At 49.1% G+C, this 26,391-nt stretch overlaps 1 protein-coding gene across 1 annotated transcript in view; it reads right to left on the bottom strand.

Moving 5' to 3' along the window:
- TG (thyroglobulin) overlaps window positions 1–26,391 on the bottom strand; it is a 237,052-nt gene that overhangs the window by 106,065 nt on the left and 104,596 nt on the right. Inside the window, exons 36-40 of the mRNA XM_006079344.4 lie at window positions 17,315–17,449; window positions 14,988–15,152; window positions 9,270–9,489; window positions 7,601–7,694; window positions 5,441–5,600 (exon numbers count right to left, since the gene is read on the bottom strand). Coding sequence (XP_006079406.4) covers window positions 5,441–5,600; window positions 7,601–7,694; window positions 9,270–9,489; window positions 14,988–15,152; window positions 17,315–17,449 — 774 coding nt within the window. The remainder of the gene's footprint in view (window positions 1–5,440; window positions 5,601–7,600; window positions 7,695–9,269; window positions 9,490–14,987; window positions 15,153–17,314; window positions 17,450–26,391) is intronic.

Genomic DNA, 26,391 nt, shown 5'->3' with positions numbered 1-26,391 from the left:
TGTGCCGCAGCCACCCAGGCTCACCAGCAGATGCTCAAACACAGCAGCCCTCCCCTCCCCTACCCTGGGCTCGGCACATGTGACTTACTCCACCCAGACCCCTCCCTCTGCCCTTGACTTGCCCTAGCTCTGACCTCCGACCCAGTCATCCTCTGAGTCTGAGTTACAGCGTCAACTCACAGGCAGCCTCGGGGGAAGTGAGGGTCCCCTTTCAGAGTACTTGTCAGCATGGGCTCCCCTGCGAGACTCCGCCCTCCACTAAAGCCAGTGGCCGCAGTCGGTCCTTATGAAATGTTAAGTGAATGAAATGACTACACTTATGATGAACACGATTCAGTATCAAGTGAGAAACTATCAACAAAAACCCATTTCCCCAGATAGAAAAGCAGCAAGACCTTGCATCCTGATTCCCCAGCCTGCTGTTCACAAAGAGCTGACGACGACACCAGCTCGGTGCACATAATGGTTCGAATTACTCCTCCAGCTGGGGAGATGCTCCGAATTTCTTCAAACGCATTTCATGCTCTGGGTTTAATGAAGCCATTGGCACCCTTCTCTGTGGGCTTTTCTGGATTGCAGACACATTCTGTTTGTTTCCAAGGTCTCAGGGAGGGCAGGAAGGCTGGGCAGCGGCTGAACAAGACCCAGTCTGGGAGGTGACGCCCACAGCCTGCATTTCCAGGGACAATGTAGAGGCAGGGCACTGTCCCTGACTCCCAGGCCCCCGTGTACCAGCTTCCCACTGACAGCGCTGACCTTCTGGGGTCTACAGACCCCTGGGAAGTCACAGATGAGGGCGCTTTCAGGAAGCGAATCTGAACTGGGCTCCACTGTATGCCAGCACCGCGCCAAGCAGTGCAGAGAGCAAGACACACAAGTCTTAGCCCTCAGGGCAGACAGCCTCCAGGACACACACAGGGAGCAGCCAACTAGCTGATCTGAGATGGTCTAACTCAACCCTTTTATTCCCTAGTGGAACCTAAGACTTGAAAACGAAAGAGTTTGTTTAGTTGCAAGAAGTAAATTTTCTTTCAGATTTTATTTGTAATGTGGGACCAAAGTCTTTATTGAATTTGTTGCAATATTGTTTCTCTTTTATGTTTTGGTTTTCTGGCCACAGGGCATGCAGGATCTTAGCTTCCTGATCAGGGAAGGAACCCACACTCCCTGAACTGGAAGGCGAAGTCTTAACCACTGGGATGCCAGGGAAGTTCCCTAGAAGCAAATCTGAGATAGAATTGGCTCTTAAATCTAACACACACTCAGTACTTTTTGTCCTAACATTCAATCCAATTCAGCAAACATTTGTCAAAAATTAAAAAAAAAAAATCTATGGTGTGCAAGGCACTCGGTTATTTTCATTAAAAATTTTAGGTACTCTTTTTATGGAACCTCTGCTCAGAAGCCTTCATAACTTCTTCATTCCTGCTGCACACAAAGTCTAACTTCTTCCTGGCTTTTCCTCCCCTCTAAGATTAACTTCAGGCTTCCTTGGTGGCTCAGCTGGTAAAGAATCTGCCTGTAATACAGGAGACCCGGGTTCGATCCCTGGGTTGAGAAGATTCTCTGGAGGAGGGTCTGGCAACACACTCCAGTATTCTTGCCTGGAGAATTCTATGGACAGAGGAGGCTGGTGGGCTACAAATCCATGGGGGGTGGATCTCAAAAAGTCAGACAAAACTGAAGTGACTAAGCAGTAGCAGCAAGATTAACTTCAGCCCATCTGAGCAGTCTGCGTTCCCTTCATTTTCCAACACCTATCCTACTCCAGACCTCGGGGTCTGCTCATTGCCTGTGCTCATCACCCTACAGTCTGGTCTTGGCTGAGCTCCATTCTCTTCATCTTCAGGGCTGAGCTCTGGTCTCACCTGGCTCAGCCCCACCACAAACATGCAGCAAGCAGTGCTGCTGGGGGCATGAAACTGGACAGGGCTGCTCTCTGCTGGCCAGGCATGTACAGTCCAGGAGGGAGTCCAGGATGTGAGTGGAAGATCTCTGGATAACGTGATCATGCGCCTCTCCAACTGCCTCACCCCACCCTGATCTAATCCTCCAGCTCTGTTCTCCCCACTCTCTGGTCAAAACACATCAGCAAGCATTCAGTTGTTCCCTCACGGTCTAAATGGCTCTTGCTTGCTCATTTGATTTATTCAGTTATCCTTCTAAAGCTCTTCAGCCAGGCTCACAGCAGTTCCTCCCCCAGTTCTTGTTGATGGCCATCAATAAAAGGGATCATGGTGCATGGGCTGTGCAGGTGGGTTATAGAGCCAGACCAGTAATGCACTGGTCTTACTCCACCCCTACAAGCTCAGCAGGGCCCTGGATGAGTTACTTAATGTGACTTGACTTTCTCCATCTGTAAAATGGGATAATAATAGTACCAACTTCAACAGGTTGTTATGATGATTGAATTTGTTAAGATTTGTAAAAGGAACAGAATGATGCAGAGCCTGGTATAAAGTACTCTAGAAGTTATTTGTCTTTTCTTAAATAAAATAAAACAGGTTTAGATCCAGCTATTATCTCACAGATGCCCTTTGTGGGGTCTATGTTGTCTTCAGCAACAGAAGTTGCACTGGTGATGGAACAGGACTCTGGGCCTGTTCTTCTGGTCAAAAAGGGGAGCAGACCCCTCAGAGGGGAGCCTCTAAGGGGAAGCTCTGAGTGCCCCCGGGATGATGGGGTGATGGGCACATTACGGGGCCTGGCCTTCAGTCTGGCTCCCAGGCCAAAGCACACTTCCTCTGCTCCCACACCATGCAGGAGGCCTGTGGGCCGTGGCCCACCCACTCCTCTGACCCTACAGGCCACTGGCCCCAGGTCGCCTCACCGCATTGCTTTGCCAGAGAGAGGAGGGTAATCACTGTGCCCCACACTGGCGGGGTCTGTCCTGCCTGTGAGATCCAGGCAGGGGGACCCCTTCACTTCCTTTCCACCTGCTCTTCACCAGGAACCATGTTCCTTCTAAGTACTGTTGAGTTTGGGCTTTTCTCTCTGAGAACACAAGTTTGTCTAGTCGGCAGCAGAGCTGACATCAGTTTCTGTTTCCATCTCTCTCCCATCTCTTTCTTAATGTGCCTCTGGAGTCTGGCGCTCTCGGGGGATTATCTTCACTCTGAGCTGCAACAGCAGATGCCGCGTGCATTCATCACATGAGATGAAGTGCATGAAGTGGCAACTCGGCATGACTCAGTAGCTGCCAGGGCTGCTGCTGGCCGGATGCAGGGCCCAGACATGGCTGCAGCAGAGCCCTCACTTACAGAGGCCCTGCTAGGGAAAGGGAAGGGTGCTAACCCTTGGGAGCCCCTGTGAGGTGCCAGCAAGCTTCCAGATGTTTGTCTTCACATGCTTGACCTCATGAGAGGCGAGCAGCCTGGGATGGATGAGATGCGGAGGGACTGAACCCGGGTCTCCTGCATTTTAGGTATATTCTTTACCCTCTGAGCCACCAAGAGCCTAAGGGGGCTGGTAAAGGATCCACCTGCCAATGCAGTAGATGCTAGAGATGTGGATTTGATCCCTGAGGTCGGGGAAATCCCCTGGAGTAGAAAATGGCAACAGACTTCCAGTATTATTGCCTGGAGAATTCCATGGACAGAGGAGCCTGGCTGGCTACAGTCAATGGGGCTACAGAGATGGGGACACAACTGAGTGACTGAGCACACACACTCAGAGGCAGAAAGCCCCTTGACCTCTCTGAGCCCCGTGCTTTTCTCTGTGAAATGGCCACACTGTGCTGACCTCATGGAGGTACCTGGAGACTGGGATGACGTCATCTGGGAAAGACGTCTGGTAGAGACACGGACGCTGGGTGAGCTCACTCTCTTTCTCTCTTGCTGACGGCATTGCTTTAAGCAGAGGAACAGGCAGTGTTGCAAGCCAGGAGTGAGAAGGGGTGGGTGTTCTCTGCCTCCCCCAACACTGCTCCCAGAAATGGGGTCGCCTTCCCAGAAGCCTGCAGAATTCTCCATAGATTACAGCCCATGAAATCATAAGCCCACCCCCTCACCGACGGGTAGCATATGGAAATCCTCTTCTGTCTGGAAAAGCTCTGAGCCGGAGTCAGCCAGGTCTGTGGAAAGCCCCTCCCGAGCGGGTCCCACAGGCTGGCTTCTGAGTTTCACCATCTCTTTAGCGAAAGGAGCTCCTGACTTAAGAGTCATCAATGGTGTTTTTGAAAAGAGGAAAGAAAATCCAGCAGGAGAGTCCAGTGCTCTAGCGGCCGCCGCTGCCTCTCTGAAGGAAAGCCTGGAATGGGCTCATCAGCCACACTCCCCTCATTGCCACTGGTCACATGTTGCCTTAACTTGTTGCCCATCTCATGTCTGCTGTGCAAACCTAAAGTCTTTGTTATGACACTCAAGGCCTCTAGCCACATGATCCACCCAGCCCTATCCCCCAGGGCTCCGGGGTTCTGCTCACGCTGGATGCCTGCCTCACTCACCCACGCTCTGGAGGAGCCGTGGTTCCGGCCACATTACATCCCACCCCCCTCCCCCAAACATCCATCATGCAAGACATCCCAGGTCTTAAACGAGACCCCCGAAGAACAGGGATGATGCTCAGTGCTGTCCTTGAGGACACGCAAAGCCCATCACAGCCTCTGGAGCCCCTTCACACATAGCACCTCGCGTGAGTCTCACAGTGACTTTGGAAGTTGGGTTAAAGTTACTCCTATTTTAGAGGAGAAAACTGAGACTTGGAGAAAGGGAGGGTTTTGTCCAAGGTCACACAGAAAACACTTGGCTCTTTGGATTCCCAGACCAGGACGCCTGCCCTCCACCACAGCCGCCTAACAAACAACTGCTCTACCACTGGAGGTGGGGTGCGGTTGGGTGGAGTGGGGCTGGGGTAGAGATGAAAGAAAAGATGGGATTGGTCCAAGCCTCAGTTCTGCCCTGGGGGCTGGTGGGAAGGTGGAAGGTGTAACCTGAGGGATAATGTCTGTGACTGCAAAGAAGACAGGCCAGAAGTTGACGGTGATGATGGAAATCATTGTCTATGCAGCCCTTGCTCCAGGAAACAGCTCTCTGAAGGCCCCAGAGCTTTTATCCACCCCTTAGCGTCTCCAGGGCACGTGGACCCTGGTGGTGAATCCTGGCTCTGCCTTTTCCTGACCATGTGAGCCTGAGCAAGGGTCTAGCCCTCTGGGGTCTCAATATGCACAAGCATACACACAGAGTTATTAATATCACAAGACAAAACACTTAAGGTACTTGGAACGGCTTAAGACACGTGGTGAGTTTCATCAGTGGCAACTGTGACCTACGGGCATCAGCATGGCTGGAGTGTCTCATGAAGGTACTGGCTGTACTCAGTGGGCTGGAGGAGGGCCAGGGGCCGGGAAGGGATGAGGTTTTAGGAAGAAAGGACTAAACGCACACAAAGAACACACTCGGCTCAGGGAGTCAAGTGGTCACCACCAACCCCAGCAACTCACCGGAACTCAGGAAGCCGAAGATGCCCGTGCGATAGCTGGCCGTGACCACGATGAGGTTGCCGACAGCAGCCAGGAAGGAGCCATCCACTGCCAGCTGGTCCCCACTGCCCTTGCCCTCCACGGCATTGTGGAAGAACACCAGCACGGACGCGTTGGGGGCCTGCAGGGGGTGCAGAAATGTGGGGGCTGCAGGCGGCCACCTCCCCCTCCAGAGCTTGGGAAGGGCACCTTTGCCATGCAGGTGCCAGACCGAGCCGACACACAACTCTGGGTGTGTCAACACACCTACCCCAAGGCCCGGCAGGGGCAACAGAGCAGCCCAAGAGATAAATGGCAAAGCTACTTTTGACTGGAAACTCCCCGATGGGGAAGGGGTCCTGGATTTGAAGTCAGGAGATGGGGATCAAGCCTCTGCTCAGGCCAGCTGTGCTTTCTTAGTAAGCCACGAAGCCTCTCCTAGCCTCAGATGCTACACCTCTAAAGTGGGAAAGGGGGGAGAAGATAGAAATAAACATACCTATCATTTCCTCCTAGAGTCGGTGTGAAGACCAATGACATCATAGATCAACTGCAAAGTACTGTCGTCAACTTCTTGCTCACATTATGGCAAAAGAGTATGCTCACCAGTCACCACTCACTGGCCTTAGCCGTGAACTCTGGGACTCAATTGACCAAATCTACAGTAATAATTCTCTAGCTGAGTGACCTTAGGCAAGTCACCTGACCTCTCTGAGCCTTGGGCATTTCATCTATCCAATGGGAATGATACCTCTTAGAAGCATCAGGAGGATCAGAAGGAAGGATGCTGTGAGGTGTTCAGCCGATGACGGGCACAGACCTCCAGAGGTGGTCCCTCCCCTAGCCCCTGTTCTTTCCAGTGGGTTCAACACTGTCCAGTTCCTACACTGCCCGAGTGATGGTCTCCTCCAGGCTTTAGGTGTGGTCTGTGTCCCACTCTTTGCCATTTACAATGTCTCTCTTATCACCTGTTCAATGGTTAATTAGTATCTATGCCTTGTTTTATTCCATTCTCATAAGAACTTCATGAGCTGATGCTATTTCTCTCCCTACTTTTCAAAACAGGAAACTGGGGCACAAAAAATGTGAGTTGCCTTCTCCAGGCCAGGGAGGCAGTGGTAAGTGGCAGGCTGGTTTGGAGCCAGGACTTAATTCAACACACCCACAATGATCTGGGGCTGGGCATCACCATCACCTCCCTCACTCTAAGCTCTATGCTTCTATTGATGCAGCCCAGAGGAGGCTCCATGTTCAGATGCCCTTGTTCCAAATCTCACTCAGCAGCTTGCTGTGCTCAAATCTCCAAAGTGCATTGCCTCTGGCTGCTGGTGGCTCAGGCACTGGAAGTGGAGGCGCGTCACATCCACTGTGGGATCTGCCAGCACGACTCACGTTTCCTAAGGCTCATCAGTTCCGTTTTCTCTCATGAGTTCTGACCCTTCCCCCTAAACAGGAAACTCAACTCAACATCAGGATCCTAGATGCTACTTAGGCAGGTACAGGCTTCAAAACAGGGCCTAACCAGAGTCAACCCTGAATATTCACTGGGAGGACTGAAGCTGAAGCTCCAGTACTTTGGCCACCTGATGTGAAGAGCCAACTCATTGGAAAAGACCCTGATGCTGGGAAAGATTGGAGGCAAGAGGAGAAGGGGGTGACAGAGGATGAGATGGTTGGATGGCATCACCAACTCGATGGACATGAGTTTGAGCACACTCTGGGAGTTGGTGATGGACAGGGAAGCCTGGCACGCTGCAGTCCATGGGGTCGCAAAGAGTTGGACACGACTGAGTGGCTGAACTAAACTGCCTATTTCTGCTCCTCCCGCTGTAATGAAAGCCCCCTTGAGGACAGCAACTTTATTTTGTTCATAGCTGCAACCCATGGAGAACAGACCCTCCCATCACTGGCGCTTTATGAATATCTCTTAGAGAACTGAACCCAGATAACCATGCACCATGCTCCCATGCAGGAGATGAGAGGAGGCCCTGGAGGAACCAGGCTGGCGCTCAGCCCTTCAGGCCTCAGGGAGCCAAGAACCAGCCAGGAGAGCACGGGGCAGACCATGCTGGCAGTGCAGGGGTTGGGGATTTCCAACAGGGCAGCTTTCACGGAAAACATAGCAAGGGCTGTCAAACTCACCATGTTCTGCGGGACAAACACGTTGAGATACAGGCAATCTTCGCTGACCCCGGGAGGCGTGGGCGTCCTGATGCCTGGCTGCCAGCACCTAGCCCTGCAGATACAGATGGATGGCATGTGACTTGCAGGAAAAACAATTAAAGAGACACACTCAGCCCTCCTGCATGCCCAGCAGCAGCAGCAGAACCCACTGCCCAATTCTGAAGGCCCAGCAGCCCACCGATAATTAGGTAGCTTCAGGAAATGGTTAATGGGATTGGTGAGTAAATGCTGGAAGGACCAGGATGACCACCAGTCTCTCTATCATGGGCCTGAGGAGTGTCCCCTGGGCAAGGTGCCCGCCCAGATAGAGCAGAGGAACACGGGTGTCACCTGGGCCCTGGGGCCCTGCAGGCTCCAGGGTACCGACCTGCTGGGATGAGGGGCCTCGACCTGCTTTCTCCATCACTACAGGGTCAAGTGTGCTGGTCGAAACATCTCCTGGCATAAGAGCTGAGATGCATATCTGGGACACACATGAAGCAAGCATGATGGTTACCTGTCCAAGCCTGGTTAGTACTGGGCTCTGATGGACCAAGCTCTCACTGCTCTTCACTCGAAAGCCTGTCAAGTGGGTGGATCCTAACCCAGTGAAGTTCTCTAATTAGTGCTTATTTGTTCCTTTTGTCTCCCAGGGGTGACTTTCATGGCTTTCTGCATCCTTCTGCTACTGTCCTAGCTTAAGTCTTCCTGTCGCTCGCCTGGAATATCCCAGAGCCTCCTGCTCATCCTTCTGTCTGGTCCTGAGCTCCTAGACCTGCCCACCAACTGGCCATGGGCAGTGATGGAGAGGGAGAATGTGGCTGCGTCCTTGGGACAGAGCTGTGGACACCTGTGCAGAGGGAAAGGCCATGGGGTGAAAGAGGCAGGCACAGGTGCTCCTTCCACAGATACTCTGAACATGCTTTCATCAGAAAAATGACAAAATCATGTCCCGTCTGTCAACTATCTACAGTGGTACATGCATGGGAGGGAATGGGCAAAATTGAAAAGCAGAGGAAGGAAAATAGGATATTCCATTTTTTTCCCCATTTTTGAAAACTCCTTTTAATATCATGTCTATTGGGGGAATGAAAAGACCTTTTACATTATTATTATTTTTTAATTATTATTATAAGCTATGCTTTTCCTTCTCTGCTTATTTCTCAGCGCCACTGAGGTCAGATGTAGCTGGGAGGTTGAGTTCCGGCCACTGCCATGCTGGGGCAGGTGATGAATGTGCCCCGCCCATGGGCGTGGCCCAAGGAAACCTCCCCTGCACTAACAGCCTCTCTTTCCTGGATGCAAAGTCAAGGGAGGTTCCTAGAAGGAACCTTGGAAGGTCTGTGCTGAAAAAGACACGGCAGCTTGGGTCCCCGCATTACTGCATGGAGCAGAGCACACCAGCCCCTCCATCACCAAAGGAGGCAGGACCAAGACAATGTTAAGTCACGGACAAGTGGGGGTTTATGTGTAAGAGCACTCAACGTCATCTTAGCTAATGTACCCCCAGTGCACGGCTCAAATCCTAACGCACTACTCTGTTATCAACTCTCACTTTGAAGGCTTAGAATGGGAGAAGGCTTCTCTGGACACCACCCCCCCACCCCGCCTCCCCACCACCACCAGATGTATTCCACTCCATCCTTACCGTGGCTTGGTGGCTTCCCAGGACCCAGTCCAGTTCAAGTGCTCGGGGGCCCGGAAGCGTTTCTCCCCCAGGGGCGGGGCGGCATACGGAACTCCCAGGAACTGGTCCACTGGCTTCCACGAAGTGCCCACTTGAATGGCCTGTGACCTGCCCAGCAGCTGGCCATGGGTGGCAATGGGCACTGAAGGTGAAGATGTCCCAAAGCCGGGCAGAGGGATGTCTGGAGTTGGGGAAGGAAGAGAGCACAGTACATGCTCTATTCAGGGGTATTCCAGACATGTTTTAAGAAACAAATCAAAAAGACCAAACACTGCTTTCTGCACTTTAAAAAAAAAAATTTTAGTTATTCATTCAGGCCCCAATAACTTAAGTCTAGTCAAGTTAGTGTCTAATGCGAAAAAAAAAAAAAAAAAGAAAAAAGAAACCCAACAAAGACACCTGATCTTCCCCGGGCACTGAGCAATCCTTCCCTCAGTTCTGTCATCTCAAGTTCTTTCCAGGGAGATCACCCAGGCCCACAAACCCTGACTTGCCTCCCTGGGACCAGATGTCATCACGATTCTGGATTACTTGGATTTTAAAAAGGGCCCAGACCATGCAAGGTCCAATCCTCCAGGGGAGTCTGGACTTGAGCCCATCACTGGACGCGCCAGTTACTTCCAGGAGGAAATGTATGGGCTGGCCCTGCTAAGACGGATGAATACCTGATATCATTTCTTCGATCAACTTTGGGTCAGATTTTGACCCCAAACGAGTTTGCCAAAAGCTTACAAAAATATTTTTTTCTGACTTTAAGACTGCTTGGATTTTAGAACTATCGCTGAGGCACTGCAGACCCGGTAAGTACATTTCACTGGTGAGGAAGTGGGTTTAGGGGCTGAGGGTGGGTAGCTGTCAGGATGTCAAGGTGATGAGGTAAGAGTCAAAGCTGTACTTTTCTGAGCCCCAGCTCTGACCACGGGGCCAGAGGTTCACAGGGGGTCAAGAGTCGGGCCTGGCCTGCAGCACCCACCCTCCCTTTGTGCCTGTCTGGATCCCACCTGGTCCTTTAGGTTAGGCTGGTGTGGCCGGCCATCCTGCCCTGTGCTCCACAGGCCTCCCGCCCCTCCCAGCAGTGCTAATCTCCAGACACTTATCAGCCTCCCTGTAGCCTTATCTTATCTCTTCTGCTGTATTCCCTCACATTCATTCATTGAGTCAATATACTTTTATCAGCTCAGTTTAGTTCAGTTCAGTCACTCAGTCTTGTCTGACTCTTTACAATCCCATGGACTGCAGTAAGCCAGGCTTTCCTGTCCATCACCAACACCCGGAGTTTACTCAAACTCATGTCCATCGAGTTGGTGATGCCATCCAACCATCTCATCCTCTGTCGTCCCCTTCTCCTCCAGCCATCAATCTTTCCCAGCATCGGGGTCTTTTCAGATGAGTCAGTTCTTCAAATCAGGTGGCCAAAGTATTGGAGTTTCAGCTTCAACATCAGTCCTTCCAAAGAATATTTGGGACTGATTTCCTTTAGGATGGACTGGTTTGATCTCCTTGCAGTCCAAGGGACTCTCAAGAGTCTTCTGTAACACCATAGTTCAAAAGCATTAATTCTTCAACCCTCAGCTTTCTTTATAGTCCAACTCTCACATCCATAAATGACCACTGGAAAAACCATAGCTTTGACTAGACGGGCCTTTGTTGGCAAAGTAATCTCTCTGCTTTTTAATATGCTGTATAGGTTGGTCATAACTTTCCTTCCAAGGAGCAAGCGTCTTTTAATTTCATGGCTGCAGTCACCATCTGCAGTGATTTTGGAGCCCAAAAAAATAAAGTCTGTAACTGTTTCCACTATTTCCCCATCTATTTGCCATGAAGTGATGGGACCAGATGCCATGATCTTAGTTTTCTGAATGTTGAGTTTTAAGCCAACTTTTCCACTCTCCTCTTTCACTTTCATCAAGAAGCTCTTTGGTTCTTCTGTGCTTTCTGCCATAAGGGTGGTATCATCTGCATATCTAAGGTTATTGATATTTCTCCTGGCAATCTTGATTCCAGCTTTGCTTCATCCAGCCCAAAGTTTCTCGTGCTGTATTCTGCATATAAGTTAAATAAGCAGGGTGACAATATACAGTCTTGATGTACTCCTTTCCCAATTTGGAACCAGTCTGTTGTTCCATGTCCAGTTCTAACTGTTGCTTCCTGACCTGCATACAGAGTTCTCAAGAGGCAAGTCAGGTGGTCTGGTATTCCCATCTCTTCAAGAATTTTCCAGAGTTTGTTGTGATCCACACAGTGAAAGGCTTTGGATTAAGTGGAAGTAGATGTTTTTCTGGAACTCTCTTGCTTTTTCAATGATCTAACAGATGTTGGTAATTTGATTTCTGGTTCCTCTACCTTTTCTAAATCCAACTTGAACATCTGGAAGTTCACAGTTCACACACTGTTGAAGCCTGGCTTGGAATTTTGAGCATTACTTTACTAGCGTGTGAGATGAGAACCAGCTCAGGCTTAGTGCCAAATGCCATTTTCAGGGGCTTAAGACAGGCTGGTGTCTGGTTCCCACAGGTCTTAGGGCCTCACCCAGTGGAAACCAACACTGGTGAAGAGATTCTGTGTGTGTGTATGTGTGTGTGCAGTCTCTCTTATTTATTTCCAACAGGTGTGTTTTCTTTGCTCCAATTCACTGTGGGCTTTGCAGCTTGGTCTGCAGCTCTGTCTGTTTAAAATACACATTTATGATGAACATAAATGTGGGAGAGGAGGCAGACAGACAGACAGGTGGAAGTTTATCCATTCCTCAAGAGTTTGGTACTATGCAGTGGCTCAACTGGAGGTGGTTTTGACCCCAGGAAACATCTGACAATGTCTGGAGATATTCTGGGGTTGTCACAGGATTGAGGAGAGGTCTGAGCTCCTAGTATCTCATAGGATGGAGGCCAGAGATGCTATTAAACAACCTATGATAGAGACAACAGGTCATCCAGTCCCAGGTGTCAGCGTCAGGTGTCGGGGCTGAGACCCCCTGGTGTGATATGCATTCATGACCTCCAGGCCACTGAGGGTCCACGTGGTGAGGAGGAAGCAATGAACGGACCTGTGTTTGTGTGAGGGACCAGCTGCTTTAGAAAAACCTCATAGTTCTTTTGACCCTCGATTTTCCCATTGCCGAGAAAGGAACAGTAGCTGTCCCTACAACACAAAGATGTCAGGAAGAAATAACATGATGCCTGTAATGTCCCAAGCTCAGTGCCTGGTGCGTGACCGGAGACCAACACGTGAATGAATGAATGGGGAGAGGGAAGGAAGAAAGGAAGGAGGGAAAGATAGAAGGAAGGAGGGAAGGAGTGGAGGGGTGAAAGAAAAAGAAAAAGGAAGGTCAAAAGGTAGAGAGAACAGAAGGAAAGAGTGAGTGAAAACTTGGTTGTTCACACACTGGCGTGTGAGTTATAACCCAAAATGGAAACTTGGGATGGAAAGAAATACGTGCCGCTTTATAATCTGGCCTCGATCACAAATCATGCCTGCTCTCACCCCCACAGTTCCTTCCTTCTCACAAGATTTCCTGTTTCAATTGCAAATCACAGGCTCTCTGGCTAGCATTCAGGACCGACCATGGATGCTAAGGCAGTGAAAACTCCCAAGGTCAGCTCTTTTGCTCTGCAGGAAACAGCCACATTTCATGAACGTGGCATCATCTCAAGCAGGGAGCAGAGACAGAAAATATAAAAGCTAAAGAATTTTGAGGGAATGCAAGCCTGCTTTCCCACGGACACTGGTATTTAAGCCTCCCTCCAGAGGCTGCCCAATGTATCCCAGACAGAATGAGATCCAACATGGGAAAAATATCTGCTGTGCATTTCTCCCTTTTGAAATCTTTTGCAGAAGTGGAGATTCTTTCTAGAATACCCATATATTTAGGTTCTGTGACTATTTGGATTAAGAAAATTATTTGTAGCTCTATATGTACTTTAGGTGCAAATAAACAAATGTCTATGTAGATACACGTGGGCATGTGTCTTCTGCTGGAGAGTGAGCATTTCATGCTGAATTTGAGACACACAGAATTCAGAGAGAAGCAGTCTAATTTGTTTTACAGAACTCATACCTCAAAGTGAAGGTATTTCTCAGCAGGACTACCGTGCAGATTGGCTACACTATGGATGAAATCTATTTAACTCGACCAAGTGATATAAGCATCCTGAGAGTCCCTTGGACTGCAAGGAGATCAAACCAGTCCCTCCTAAAGGAAATCAATCCTGAATATTCATTGGAAGGGCTGATGCTGAAGCTGAAGCTCCAATACTTTGGCCACCTGATGCAAAGAACTGACTCATTGGAAAAGACCCTGATGGTGGGAAAGATTGAAGGCAGAAGGATAAAGGGATGACAGAGGATGAGATGGTTGGATGGCATCACTGACTTGATGGACATGAGTTTAAGCAAGCTCCAGGAGTTGGTGAAGGACAGGGAAGCCTGGCATGCTGCACTCCATGGGGTCACAAAAGTCAGACACGACTGAACTGAACTGAATAGAAGGCAAGCCTTAAGATTAAGGGCCCAAGACCTTAGTTTATAGGAATCAAAGCACTCCTAAGCCTGGGGACCTTCTCCTAATCTAAACACTGAGGTGGAGGAAAGGGGGAAAGAGGACACCCCTGGATCCAGACAGCCCTAAAGGACCATTAATACTCAAGGACAAGGTGAGGCCAAATCTCAATGTTACCTGGTCTTATAAATAAAGTTTTATTGGTACACAGCCGTGCCCATCGATCTATTATTGTCTGTGGCCACTTTTCTGCTTCAACAGCAGAGTTCAGTAGCTGTAACAGAGACTTGTAGCTGTGAAGCCTAAAATATTTATTATCTGACTCTTTACAGAGAGAGATCACTAACATCTGCTCTTGAAGATAAGATGGCAGACTCAGCCAACATTTCTAAAAAGTTATTCATTCCATCCCGTAAGCATGTCTAGTCGGGAGGGGGTGTCCCCCAGGGCCTTGGCTCCCATGTTTCCTGTTCTATAGCTCATATAATTTCACTTTAGGCTGTAATTATATGCTGCTTGTTCCTTGCCTGCTTCACCCCTGCATCCCCAGCACCCAACACAAGGGCTGACACATGATAACACATTACTGGATGTTTCTAAACTGAACCCAGCCTGGAGCAACCACACTCTTTGGTGATGGTGATATGGTCGCTAGGCACTGCAGTTTTGTGGGGGAGGACTGACCCTAGAGATAGGAGACCTGGCTCCAAGTCCCTGTTCCGTCATCACTAGTTGTATGAAATCAGAGAAGTAACCTAACTTGTCTGGACCAGAGTCTCCTGGTCTCTAAGATAGGGATCAATCCTTTATCTTGATATCTCACAGGATAACATGAGGGTCCAACAAGATAAGGTATGTGAAACAACTTTATAAACTCTGAAACAGTACTAAAAAGTGGCCTAATGAATTATTTTATGCAGAAACTCGAAGGCCAAAATGGCTTCTATAACTCAAAAGAAGTCATGAATACAGACAGTGCAGAGAAGTCCTAGGTCAGAAGTAGGCTTTTTTGTCTTCCTTCAGTTCATCCCATGTAAGTGCCACATAGCCTAAGATGACTTTGACTGACTTTTCCTTAAGAACCTCAAAAGCCACCGCCCATGAGTCACCACTTTCTCCGACAGTCCTTCCCAGCCACACCCAGGCTCTTGGGAATGTCTGCAAAGACACAGGCTGGCACTCACTTGGCTTCCGGTAGATGTAGGTGGCCTCTTCGTGGAGCAGAAGTCGGCAGTTCTGGGCCTGCAGGCTGTGTGTGCAGCTCTGGGTATCAGCATAGAACATACACCTCACAGCCCCGGGTTGGGTCTGCAGAGTGGTGACAAGGCAGTCCTGGTGACGGGAACACTCTGCAGAGGAGAAGAAGGGTGGGGATTGAGCCTGAGAGATCATCTCAGTCAAGTATTCAAAAATACATTCATGAATCCATGCATCCATTGATCCATCCATCCAGTCATGCATCTGTGAACCCATCAGTTCATCCATTCATCTATCCAACCATCTATCTTACCATCCAACCATACATTCATAAATCCATGCATCCACTGATCCATCCATCCAGTTGTGATCCATGAATCCATCCATACATCCATTCATCCTGCCATCTAACCATACATCCATGAATCCATGCATGCATCCTTCCATCTATCCAAGCATCATCCATTCATCCATTCATGTAATTATACATCCATGAATCTGTGTATCATCTATCCACCCACTCTTCCATTTGTCCCAAGACAACCTGAGGTGCCTGGCAGGAAGGAATTCATCTGAGAGAGAAGACATGGGTGAGCACTCCTCTGCAGTCTCCTCACTTTCATTCAGGGTCAGCCCAAAGTCACAGTTTCTCAAAGCATAAGCCAGCTAGACATCCTTCATCCAATCACACTTCATGAATCTATACATCCACTTATGCATCATCCATTCATCTATCCACTTATGCATGCATACATACACACAAACACTCACTCCTTCATTTTAGCACCTGGCACAGGGCTAGAATCTTGGAATAAAACAGTGGTGGTGGGGGACTCAACTCTCCCATCAATCTATTTTCCACACAACAATCGGGGTTTTCTTTGGTTATTTATCCACAAATGTGCTCTTGTCATTTTTCTGTTTAAAGCACCTTCATGGCTCCCCACTGGCCTCAGAATTAAGTCATACAAGACAAGGCTGTTCATGCTCTAGCCCACGCCTTCCTCTTCAGCCTCATCTCCCTCTGCCTCCTGCCTTATCACACTCACCATGTTCCATCAAGGGTTATGTCCTTTCCCATGCAAACCAGGTCCTGTCCTAGACAGTTTAAATGATTCATGGTATTAGGGTATTTAGTCCTAAGAACAGCCATGAAAATAATGACGTTTCATTCAACTGAGCAAGCCGTGCATTGCCTAAAGCCCTTATTCATAGCCTAATCTCTGCGTTGTGGTACCACCCAGAGTTGTACAGTGTACAACCTATACAACTGCACATGGCAGCCCTGTCTGTAATTTGTGCGTGTTGTTTTCCAGCCTTGTAGAGGAGGAGATCCATGGAATCTCAAAATTGCAGAAGCATAAATGGGCTTCCCTTCTGGCTCAGCTGGTAAAGAATCTGCCTGCAATGCAGAACTGGGTTTGATCCCTGGGTTGAGAAGATCCCCTGGAGAAGGGAAAGGCTATCCACTCCAGTATTCTGGCCTGGAGAATTCCATGGACTGTAAGGTCCATGGGGTCGCAAAGAATCGGACACAACTGAGCGACTTTCAACTTTCACAAATGTTATTTAATCTTGATCTCTTTCATAAAGTCAAGTCTTTGTAGAACCTTCCTATCAGGTTGTCACCTAGCTTTTGTTTACATACCAGTAACCCAATCCCTCTAAAGGAAGTAGGCATCTGTGGACAGCTATGCCTATTAGAAAGTTCTCTGTATAGCACTGAAAAATGCTGAGGGCAGGAGGAGAAGGGGGAGACAGAGGGTGAGATGGTTGGATGGCATCATCCACTCAGGGGACATGAGTTTGCGCAAACTCTGAGAGATAGTGAAGGTCAGGGAAGCCTGGCATGCTGCAGCTCATGAGGTCGCAGAGTCAGACACGACTGAGCGACTGAACAACCACAACACTGATCTTCACTTTGCCCCATGAACTTGGCCAGCACAATATCTTTCTTCACTGTCATGACCACCCACCTGCCATCTGAGGACAGCCATCACAGCCTCCACCCATCTCCTCCGTCTCAGACTAACCTCCTAGATCCTTCCTCTGACCTGGCTCAGTGTTACTCATTTTCTGGCTGGCTTAGCCTCTTGGAGACCTTGGCCATGGGTCAACTCTGCAGGAGGATGAAGAGACTACAGAGGACAGCCCAGCCAGGGTTCCTCCCCCAGGTGACATCCTTCTGGCCAGGCACCCCAGGTGATCTTGGGGTCTCCTATGTGTTTCTGAGGTCAGAATCTTCAGCAGCACTTGTATGAGAGGACCCTCGTCCCAATTCACCCCCTACCTAGAGGGTGGACATTCCCCTTACCCCACAAGCAGCGGTCTCGGGCCGCAGAGAAGTTCCCCATGGCAGCGGTACTGATGTGGGCAACGTCAAAGTTCCTGATGGATGGATCAACAATCACTGAAGAAGGGGCCAGGGACTGCCACGAGTCCAGAGCGACTGGAAGGGAAAGAAGGGGACTGTCAGTGGGGGCGTCACACGATGTACCCAAAGGGTGCCCCAGGGCTTCCTCCAGGGGTCTCCATTCTTGTGTGACCCACTCCTTTATCCATCTCTCCATTCTACAACAATTTTTTCAATGATTTCTATGAGCCAAACTCCAAATTTCTATGTGCTCAAGCCTGGGAATACAAAGGTTAAAAATCAAAACAAATGAACCAACAAAAGCATGGGCATTTCTACTGAGCAGCTTACAGGAGAATGGGAGAGAATGTGAAAGGGTAAGAAAAACATCACAGTACAGTTGTTATGGGCTTCGCTGGTGGCTCAGATGGTAAGGAATCCACCTGCCAATGCAGGAAACCCGGGTTTGATCCCTGGGTAGGGAAGAGTCCCTGGAGAAGGCAATGGCAACCCGCTCCAGTATACTTGCCCAGAGAATCCCATGGACAGAGGAGCCTGGAGAGCTACAGTCCATGGGATCACAAAGAGTGAGACACGAATGAGTGACCAACACACACACACGGTTGTTATAATGCAAAAATCAGAATAATGCCAGCAACCATGATAATAACAGGCTCATGGCACAGTGGGGAAGAATCTGCCTGCCAGTGCAGGAGATGCAAGAGAGTAGGGTTTGACGCCTGGGCCGGGAAGATGCCCTGGAAATGGGAATGGCTGCCCACTGAAGTACGCTTGCCTGCAGAAACGTGTGGACAAAGGAGCCTGACAGGGCCCAAGGGATCACAAAGAGCGGGACATGGCTGAGCACACACACAGAGCTGGTCATATGGCGGTTTGTGACGCACTGTGTAGGCTGCCTTCAGGGCCAAGGCTCTCATTTCCCCAAGTGCTGGGAAGCTGGGGAAAGCTCTCATTTCCTCAGGTGGCTGGGGCTGCTGGCCGAGTCCCTTCCTAGGAATTACCTAGGACTAGGCCAGCCGCCTCCCTCCCTTCATCCCCAAACTAGTCCAGGTGGATCTCCAAAGTTCCAATTCTCTGGCCCCAAGATGGGACAACCCCCAGGGGCCAACTCAGCGTCACAGCTCAGTGAGGCGTCCACGGGGCCAGGATTTGGTTTGCATCCACGTTCTGCCTCACCCCCAGCCCAATTCTGCCTTACATGTGTTGCTCCCAAGAGCACTGTGCACTAAACTTTCTGTGTGCAACTCTATCTTGGAGTCTTTCCTGGAAAACCCCAGTCAAGACCTCTTTAAAAGATGAAGACAATTCGCCCCATCCTCCCCTCCCCCTGCTGTGCCCAGAAGTCCATTCTCTACATCTGCGTCTCTATTCCTGCCCTGCAAATAGGTTCATCAGTACCATTTTCCTAGATTCCACATAGACACATGAACATGCAATATTTGTTTTTCTCTTTCTGACTTACTTCACTCTGTATGACAGAGTAGCCCTGACATATACACCCGACCACGTGTGAAATAGACAGCTGGTGGGAAGCTGCTGTACAGCACAGGGAGCTCAGCTCGGTGCTCTGTGATGACCTAGAGGGGAGGGAGGAAGGCTCAAGAGGGAGGGCTTATATATGTACATGTAGTTGATGAGGATGAGATGGTTGGATGGCATCACCGACTCAGTGCCAGCTGGATGGTGACAAAGCCTCTTGGCTCCAAGTCAGTGCTCCTGCGCATCCCTCTGAGCCTCCCACAGGGTGAGCATCCTCTCTGGAAGACCATCCTCGGATAGGAAAAGGTTATTGTCTTTGTTAACGCCGTGCTCTTAGCTATATGAGGAAGCCTATTGCTTTTATGTCAAACCTGTCTTTGCCACCACAGTACTGAGGGTCACTAAAATTAGAATGGTAAATAGAGTAGCAAAACAATCGAGTACGACTACCCTTTTTTTTTTAATTAAAAAAAAAAGAAAAGAGAAAAAAAAAGGAAAGGAAGGAAGGAAGAAAAAGAAGAAAGAGAAAAAAGGTGTACTCAGAGAAGTGGCCAAATAATGCAAGCAGATCTCACGTGGATTCAGGAAGAGGAAGGTGAGACCCCCACACTCGTCCTGGGGCCATGGGACCAGTCTCAAAATCTCGAACCACGTATTTCTGAACTTGGGACCTGGTTTCCCTGCAGGAAACTAGGGCTGTCATTTTCCTAAGCATCCTCCACGTGTTGGATTTCCATGCTCAGTGCAAGTGGCATTTTTGCAACATGGCTGATCTGAGGCACATATTATTAGATGGTGAGTACAGGGAAATTTCAGAGAAAACTTATGATGGGATTTCAGGACTGCACCTAGCAATTATGGTCTTAAAATGGAAGCTTTGGCTGCCCTCCACGTTTAGGTTGATGTCTAGGGGAAAGAGCTCTAATTAAAGGGTGACTGTCACTGCCAGAGTGAGAGCCAGCTCATCAGTGGCCATCCCAGGGCCTGGGTCCAGCTCTCTGCCCCACCCGGCACCTGCCCCCCTCCCCTGGCCCACAGGACCCCTGGATGAGTCATTGCTGCCATGCTGATTCCAACATCTGGGGTTCTATATGCACCTCGTGAAAACCTCTGACAGCAAGTCCCTTGTGAATGCAAAATCATAGTGAAGCATGAAAGCTGGGTAGTCTTGGTAGCATTTCATAAGAGTTCACTAATTTGTCAAGGACTCAGCAATACCACTGTCACTTAATAGTCACAATAAACCATGCTGTGGGCACCATTATATGCACATTTTACAGGCAAGTAAACAGATCCAGAAATACACTCAAAGAGCTTAGCCGACAAGCAGTGATGCTTGAGCTTGAGTCCAGCTCCTTCAGCTTCAGCATCCACTGTTTACTCCAAGGGTTCTGGTTTATTCACCAGGTGAATGAGGGGGCGGTGGCTTTCAGACTCACCCAAAGATAGTCTCCCCTGAAATGCAGCCTCTGTGGTTTGTTGATTAGTTTTTTTCCTTTGTGTAAAATGTATTTTACACATCGCATTGCCAGCATCACTTATTTAAAAAATAAAGCCATTGGAATTCGCTGGCGGTCCAGTGCTTAGTACTCAGTGCTTTCGCTGCCATGGCCCTGGTTCAACTCCTGGTTGGGGAACTAAGATCCTGAAAGCTGCCCAGCATGGCCAAGAAAGAAAGATTTGGAGTGGAAAGGAAAGGACAGTTCCCAGAGGGGCTGAGGAGGCAGAATTGACAGGACGGGGTAAGGGAGAAGGTGATGAAGACCATGGGATTTTTGGATTGGGCAACAGAGCGTGCAATGGAAAACGTCCACAAGGAAAGAAGGAATGTGGTGTGGGGGCACAGAGCAGGACAGAGGGTGAGGCCAGCGATGGGTTTACTCGGGGACGTGCTGGGCTCATAAAACCCCGAAACGCTGCTGTTTCCAAATGTCACTGTGTTCGGCAGCAGGCCTCAGTGCCAGGCACGTGGCCTGGGTCCACTGTGCTAATGGTCTCACTGAGGAGTCCCAGGGCCAGAGGCGGGAGGGGAGGTGTTGATAGAGTCCCCCTGGCAGAAGGCCAGGGATCCTGGGACAAGGCTGGCGTGGAGAGATCAGGCGAAGGCAGAAGGAATTTTTTGAAATTTCTGGGTAATTTGATTATGTCTTCCTGCACACCACACCATTGCTGAGGTGGGGCGGGGCTGAGGGTAGGGGGGCAGCATGACCTGCAACTTTGGGTAGGGCAGGCCTCGGTGTGACACCAGGGCCCTTCCATTCCCTTCCAGGCAGCATTATTCCATTTTAATGTCAACTAAGCTTAAATCACTACACTAAAATACATTTGAAAATTTCCACCACTATATGGAAAACTGTATTTCATTCCCTTCGTGTCCTCCCTCCCTTCCTTCCTCTTTTCTTGCTTTCCTGTCTTCCTGCCTTCCTTTATCCCTTCCCAGACAGACATCAGTTAAAGAAGGAAATGTTTGATTTTGATGTTAAGGTTCAAATAGAGTAATTTCAGGTGTTAAAAATAGCCACAACAAAACAAACGCCAACATAACTGCAGACCTGTGTTGAGACAGAGGGAGCAGGTCTGTCCCTTGCTGACTGCGTTAGCAAGGGCAAGCGCCGCTCTGGCCTTCACCTCTCAAAACGAGGGCAAGGAGCCTTTCAATGATTTTTAATCAGATCCAAGTGCAGAAATGTCAAGCCAGTTGCAAATGCCTGACCTCGCCAACGTTCAAATAATCACAGACCCATTTGTTAAATGAAAAGACTGATGGGATTTTCTTAAGAATCACCAAGAATGGAGATAAAAAGTAGAAACTGAAAAGAAGCCAGGACTCATACTGTTTTTCTTGCAATCAAGAACCAAGAATTCCTTTCTGCTCCTCAACACTTATCAATGCTGGATGTGGGAAAAGCTTGAGGAAATATTAGAGGTGGTTTCCATGCCCAGGCTGGCTGGCTGGGGGAAAACATCAACGTTTTGAAGTCTTTCAGACAGGAAAAGGCTTTCAGACAGGAAAACCATTTCAGGCATCAGCAATCCTCCGTGACCTTGGCATAAACAGAGGGTAACAGGCTTGTTGACACTGCTTTCGCAGTTTTATGGCCACGAGCTCTAGCTGAAGATACTCATGTGCTATCATTGTAAGATGGGACCACTGCTCAGACATCCTCATTTCTTACCAGACACCGTCTTTCAAGTGAAAACCACGTCATGTTGGGCTATTTTTACCCTCATTAGCAAAAAAAAAAAAAAAAAAAAAAAAACCTAGATGTTCCTTTGATAACAGAAAGAAAAAAGACACCCCTTGTTATTTTGCAATCATCTGCAAGATGAAAATGGGACGGGAGCTAACTATCCATCTCGCATCTCTTCAAAGAGAAATGCCTGACATTTAAAGCAGACCCTACTGGACCCATTTTAACATTTATAACACTATAAAAGTATCCAGGGACATATTTACCTCTGTTCAGCCCCTACTTACTTACTTTTGAGCTCCCCAGGAGGCATGTTTTCATCTTTGACTTTGCACTTCCAGAGCTTAGCAGAGGGATGGCGCTGAGTACTGTGGTAGAACTGTGTCCCACCCCCACTCTAAGATTCACACTTCAGATTCATCCTAACCCCGCACACCTCTGAATGGGACGCCATTTGAAGACAGGGCTTTTACGGAGGTAATCTAGTTAAAATAAGGTCATCAGTGCTTGCTGTGCTAAGTCGCTTCAGTCGTGTCCAACTCTTTGCAACCCTATGGATGGTAGCCCACCAGGCTCCTCTGTCCACGGGATTCTCAAGGCAAGAATACTGCAGTGGGTTGCCATGCCCTCCTCCAGGGGTTCTTCCCAACCCAGGGATCAAACCTACATCTCTCACATCTACCTGCATTGGCAGGCGAGTTCTTTACCACTAGTGCCTCCAGGGAAGCCCTGGTCCCTAATCCAAAGAGACAGGGGTCTTCATGAAAAGGGGAAATTAAGTCCTGGAAGTGGGCAGTAAAGGAAAATGATAAGCAGACATAGGGAGAAGACCACCATCAACAAGCCAAGGAGAGGGTTCTGGAATAGATTCTTCCCTCATGGCCATCAGAAGGGACCCACCCTGCAAGCACCTTGACCTTGGGCGTCCAGCCTCCAGAACTGGGAGAGACTAATTTTCTATTGTTTAAGCCCCCAGTTAGTGGTATTTTGTTACATAGCCTGAACTAATACAGTGAGTGAATATTCAGCAAAAACGTCCATTCCTTGATTCACAGTGAGCTTGCTGCACTCCCTGTTGCACAGAAATGCTGGGCCTAGTGATAATTCTTATCATGTCATATTACAATGGCCAATGTTTCTTAAGCAGTTCCTATTTGCCAGACACACTGTGATGTGCTACGTGTTGTTTCACTTAATTTACACACAGCTGTGTGCGTGACTGTTCTGGTCACCACTGCACGCATGTTTTAAGGCAGGACCACTCTGGGGGCACTCTGCCTGCCCAAGTCCCAAGCTCTGCCCACTGCTAGCTCTGATTTATGGTAAACTGCACTCTGCGATGGCACCCCACTCCAGCACTCTTGCCTGGAGAGTCCCATGGACGGAGGAGCCTGGTGGGCTCCAGTCCATGGGGTCGTTAAGAGTCAGGCACGACTGAGCAACTTCACTTTCACTTTTCACTTGCATGCATTGGAGAAGGAAATGGCAACCCACTCCAGTATTCTTGCCTGGAGAATCCCAGGGACAGAGGAGCCTAGTGGGCTGCCGTCTATGGGGTCGCACAGAGTCGGACACAACTGAAGCGACTTAGCAGCAGCAGCAGCAGCAGCACTCTGTAAACTGGAATAGTCTGGCCATCCAATGTCACCTGAGTCGGGGCTTCCCATATGCTAAGGGTCAGAGTTTGCTCTTGATCCTTCCAGTCTCTCGGGGAGGGGGGTTGGAGGCTGCTGGGCCAGTGGTCCACCTGGTTTTCCCAGTGCCATGTCATTGTACCCAATGTGTGTCATGGCACAAGAAGTCAGTGAGCCTTGGACACATGGGGAGGGTGGGGGCTGAATGGATTGATGCCTGCAAACTGCTTGGCGCAGGAGAGTGCTCAGTAACATTTACTAAAGATTCACCCCTGTGTGTTGGCCTCCGAAGCCAGAGCTTCTACCTCTGGGCCATGTTGCTGAATGCACGAGGGTGTATATGTTGTCACTTGTATTAATACAACAAGGCATTTTCAGCCAAAACATGAGCATTAACAGTACTGGCAGGACTGCTGCCACCTCTTTACCTTCCTGGTCAAGCCTGTCATACAGGAAGGGGTAGGTTATGTGGCCTGGGAGGACCAGAGAAGACCCGCTCAGATGATTCGGGGACTTGGGAGGAAGGATGGAGAAGATAGCTCATGTTCAGGCTAGAGCAGGGCCAGCAAGACTTTTCTGCTTGAAGCCAGACTGTGGCTATCTGAAGCTTTGCTGGCCCATGTTCATTCTGTGCTGCACACTATCTGTATGTTACACATCCATTCTCAGGTCAGAGGTTCTGTACAGACTGCACGCTGTGTTTTGCCACCACTGGACAGAAGGCAGAGACAGAAGGGCCATGGGTTCAGTCACAATGCACCATGATGAGTGGAGGGTCTATATTCTGGGAACCAAACACTCAACAGGAAAGTTGACAGAGAGTTTCTGTACTTTTTCCAGGAATAAGGAGTCATCTGGGGAATGCCATCTGGAAGGTAAAATATTGTAATTTTAATGGCAACCTACTCCAGTGTTCTTGCCTGGAGAATCCCAGGGATGGCGGAGCCTGGTGGGCTGCTGTCTATGGGGTCGCATAGAGTTGGACACGACTGAAGCAACTTAGCAGCAGCAGCAGCAGCAGCATGACATGTTGATAACTGCCCTTCCTTCCTAACTTGGCATGTTAAAGTCCTTTTACAAAATGACTAAGATTCATTGGGTTTGGGTTTTTTGGTGGTTCCTATTTGGTGGAAGGAAAAGTTAGCAAACATGAGCTGCCCTCCAATTCGAGGATAGAATCCAAGCCTAAATCAACATGGTCTTACCCTACTTCTGAACCAGGCTCCTGTGGCTCCCAGCTCTCTGAAACCATCTCCCTGCTGCCACAGCAAACCCCTGATCCTGTCCCATCCTTCCCTATCCACTGTGTCCTGGAAACAAGGGTTCCTACCATACCGTTCCCTGTCTTCATTTTGGGTTACAGTCTTCTGCTATGGAACCTTCTAGTATTTCTCTCATCCCCAACTAGGGATGTCTGGTCATTCCCCCATATTCTTCCAATTCTTTGCCAGCTATTATCTTTGCCAAGATAATTTCCATCTTCACCCCAGCTACTGCTAAAGTGACTTTATCATTTATGCAGATGGGCCATTTCACATTCTGGTCTGTCTCTTGACCTCTTCAAACACAGAAAACTGCACTCACCCCAGCCAAGCACCCCCACAGCCACACTCTGCCAGGGCACTGAGCTCCACTGCAATGCCAATGCCATTCATTCAAAGTGCCACTTGCCGCTACATCCCACAGCCCTCCCTCCTTCCGGAATCTTTGTACTTTATTCCATTAAAATCAGCTCTTTCATTTCACTATGATTTCTACTCTCTAACCCCCTCCAGGTTATCCATCTTCACTGGCTTCTCACAAACCAAGACCTTTCATTGCTTGGTCCAGCGTTTCAGTTTCCCTTCTACCAGTGCTCTCCACCCTCTTCCCTTCCATTGGATTAATTTCATGGGCCTGCTTCCTCTGCACCTTGTCTCGACCTGAGCACAGCTACAGAAATACCCACAAACAGACTGGCGCCTTTACAGGTTTTGAGTCTTCAGCCTCCACTGAGCTCTCCATGCAGCCTGATGCTGTTGTCCTGTCTCCTCCGTTCTCCTCAGGCCCAGGCATCGCCATGACCCTTGCACTCTCACGAGATGCCTGATCTCTTGCCTCCCAGAGAAAAAGTGACCATTATCGGCATCAGCTCTAACTCACTGCCCCCCTTCAGCTCTCTGTGAAGCCTCCCATCTTTCCCTCGTTGTTTCTCCTAAGAAAGGGTGGCTGTTTAAAGCCAGTTGGACATCCACCTCCAATTTCTCCCCTCTGCCCTCCCCCCGTCTCCTACACACCCACTCCCACCTCTCCTACACGCCCCGCCTACCCTCAACACTGACACTTCATGCTTTGCGTGAAAACACACCCACATTTCTCTACTATGAAACCAACCCATCACCTTAGGTTTCTTAACTTGGGGTCTGGGTTTCAGGGAGTCGCTTGCATGAAAACACATGCAAAATTTGGTACCTATGGAGGATACATTCCAATACTTTATCATGGGTGATTCATGACATAAAAATGTTTGGTTACCAACGAATGTTCCACAATTCTTTTTTTAGCTGTCAATCTCATTCTCTCTTTGACTTCAGAGCCAAGATTTTTTGGAAAGTCTGTAGTTTCCATTTTTGTCAAATCACTACTATGTAGTTTCTTCCCTCTTCACCAGTGAAATTTGCAAAGGGCCCTTCATGACTAATCCAGTGAATATGCACAGTCTCCATCTTCCTTG

Source organism: Bubalus bubalis, chromosome 15, assembly GCF_019923935.1.
Source record: "Bubalus bubalis isolate 160015118507 breed Murrah chromosome 15, NDDB_SH_1, whole genome shotgun sequence".
Lineage (NCBI taxonomy): Eukaryota > Metazoa > Chordata > Mammalia > Artiodactyla > Bovidae > Bubalus > Bubalus bubalis.
This window is presented reverse-complemented; position numbering and strand designations above follow the sequence as displayed.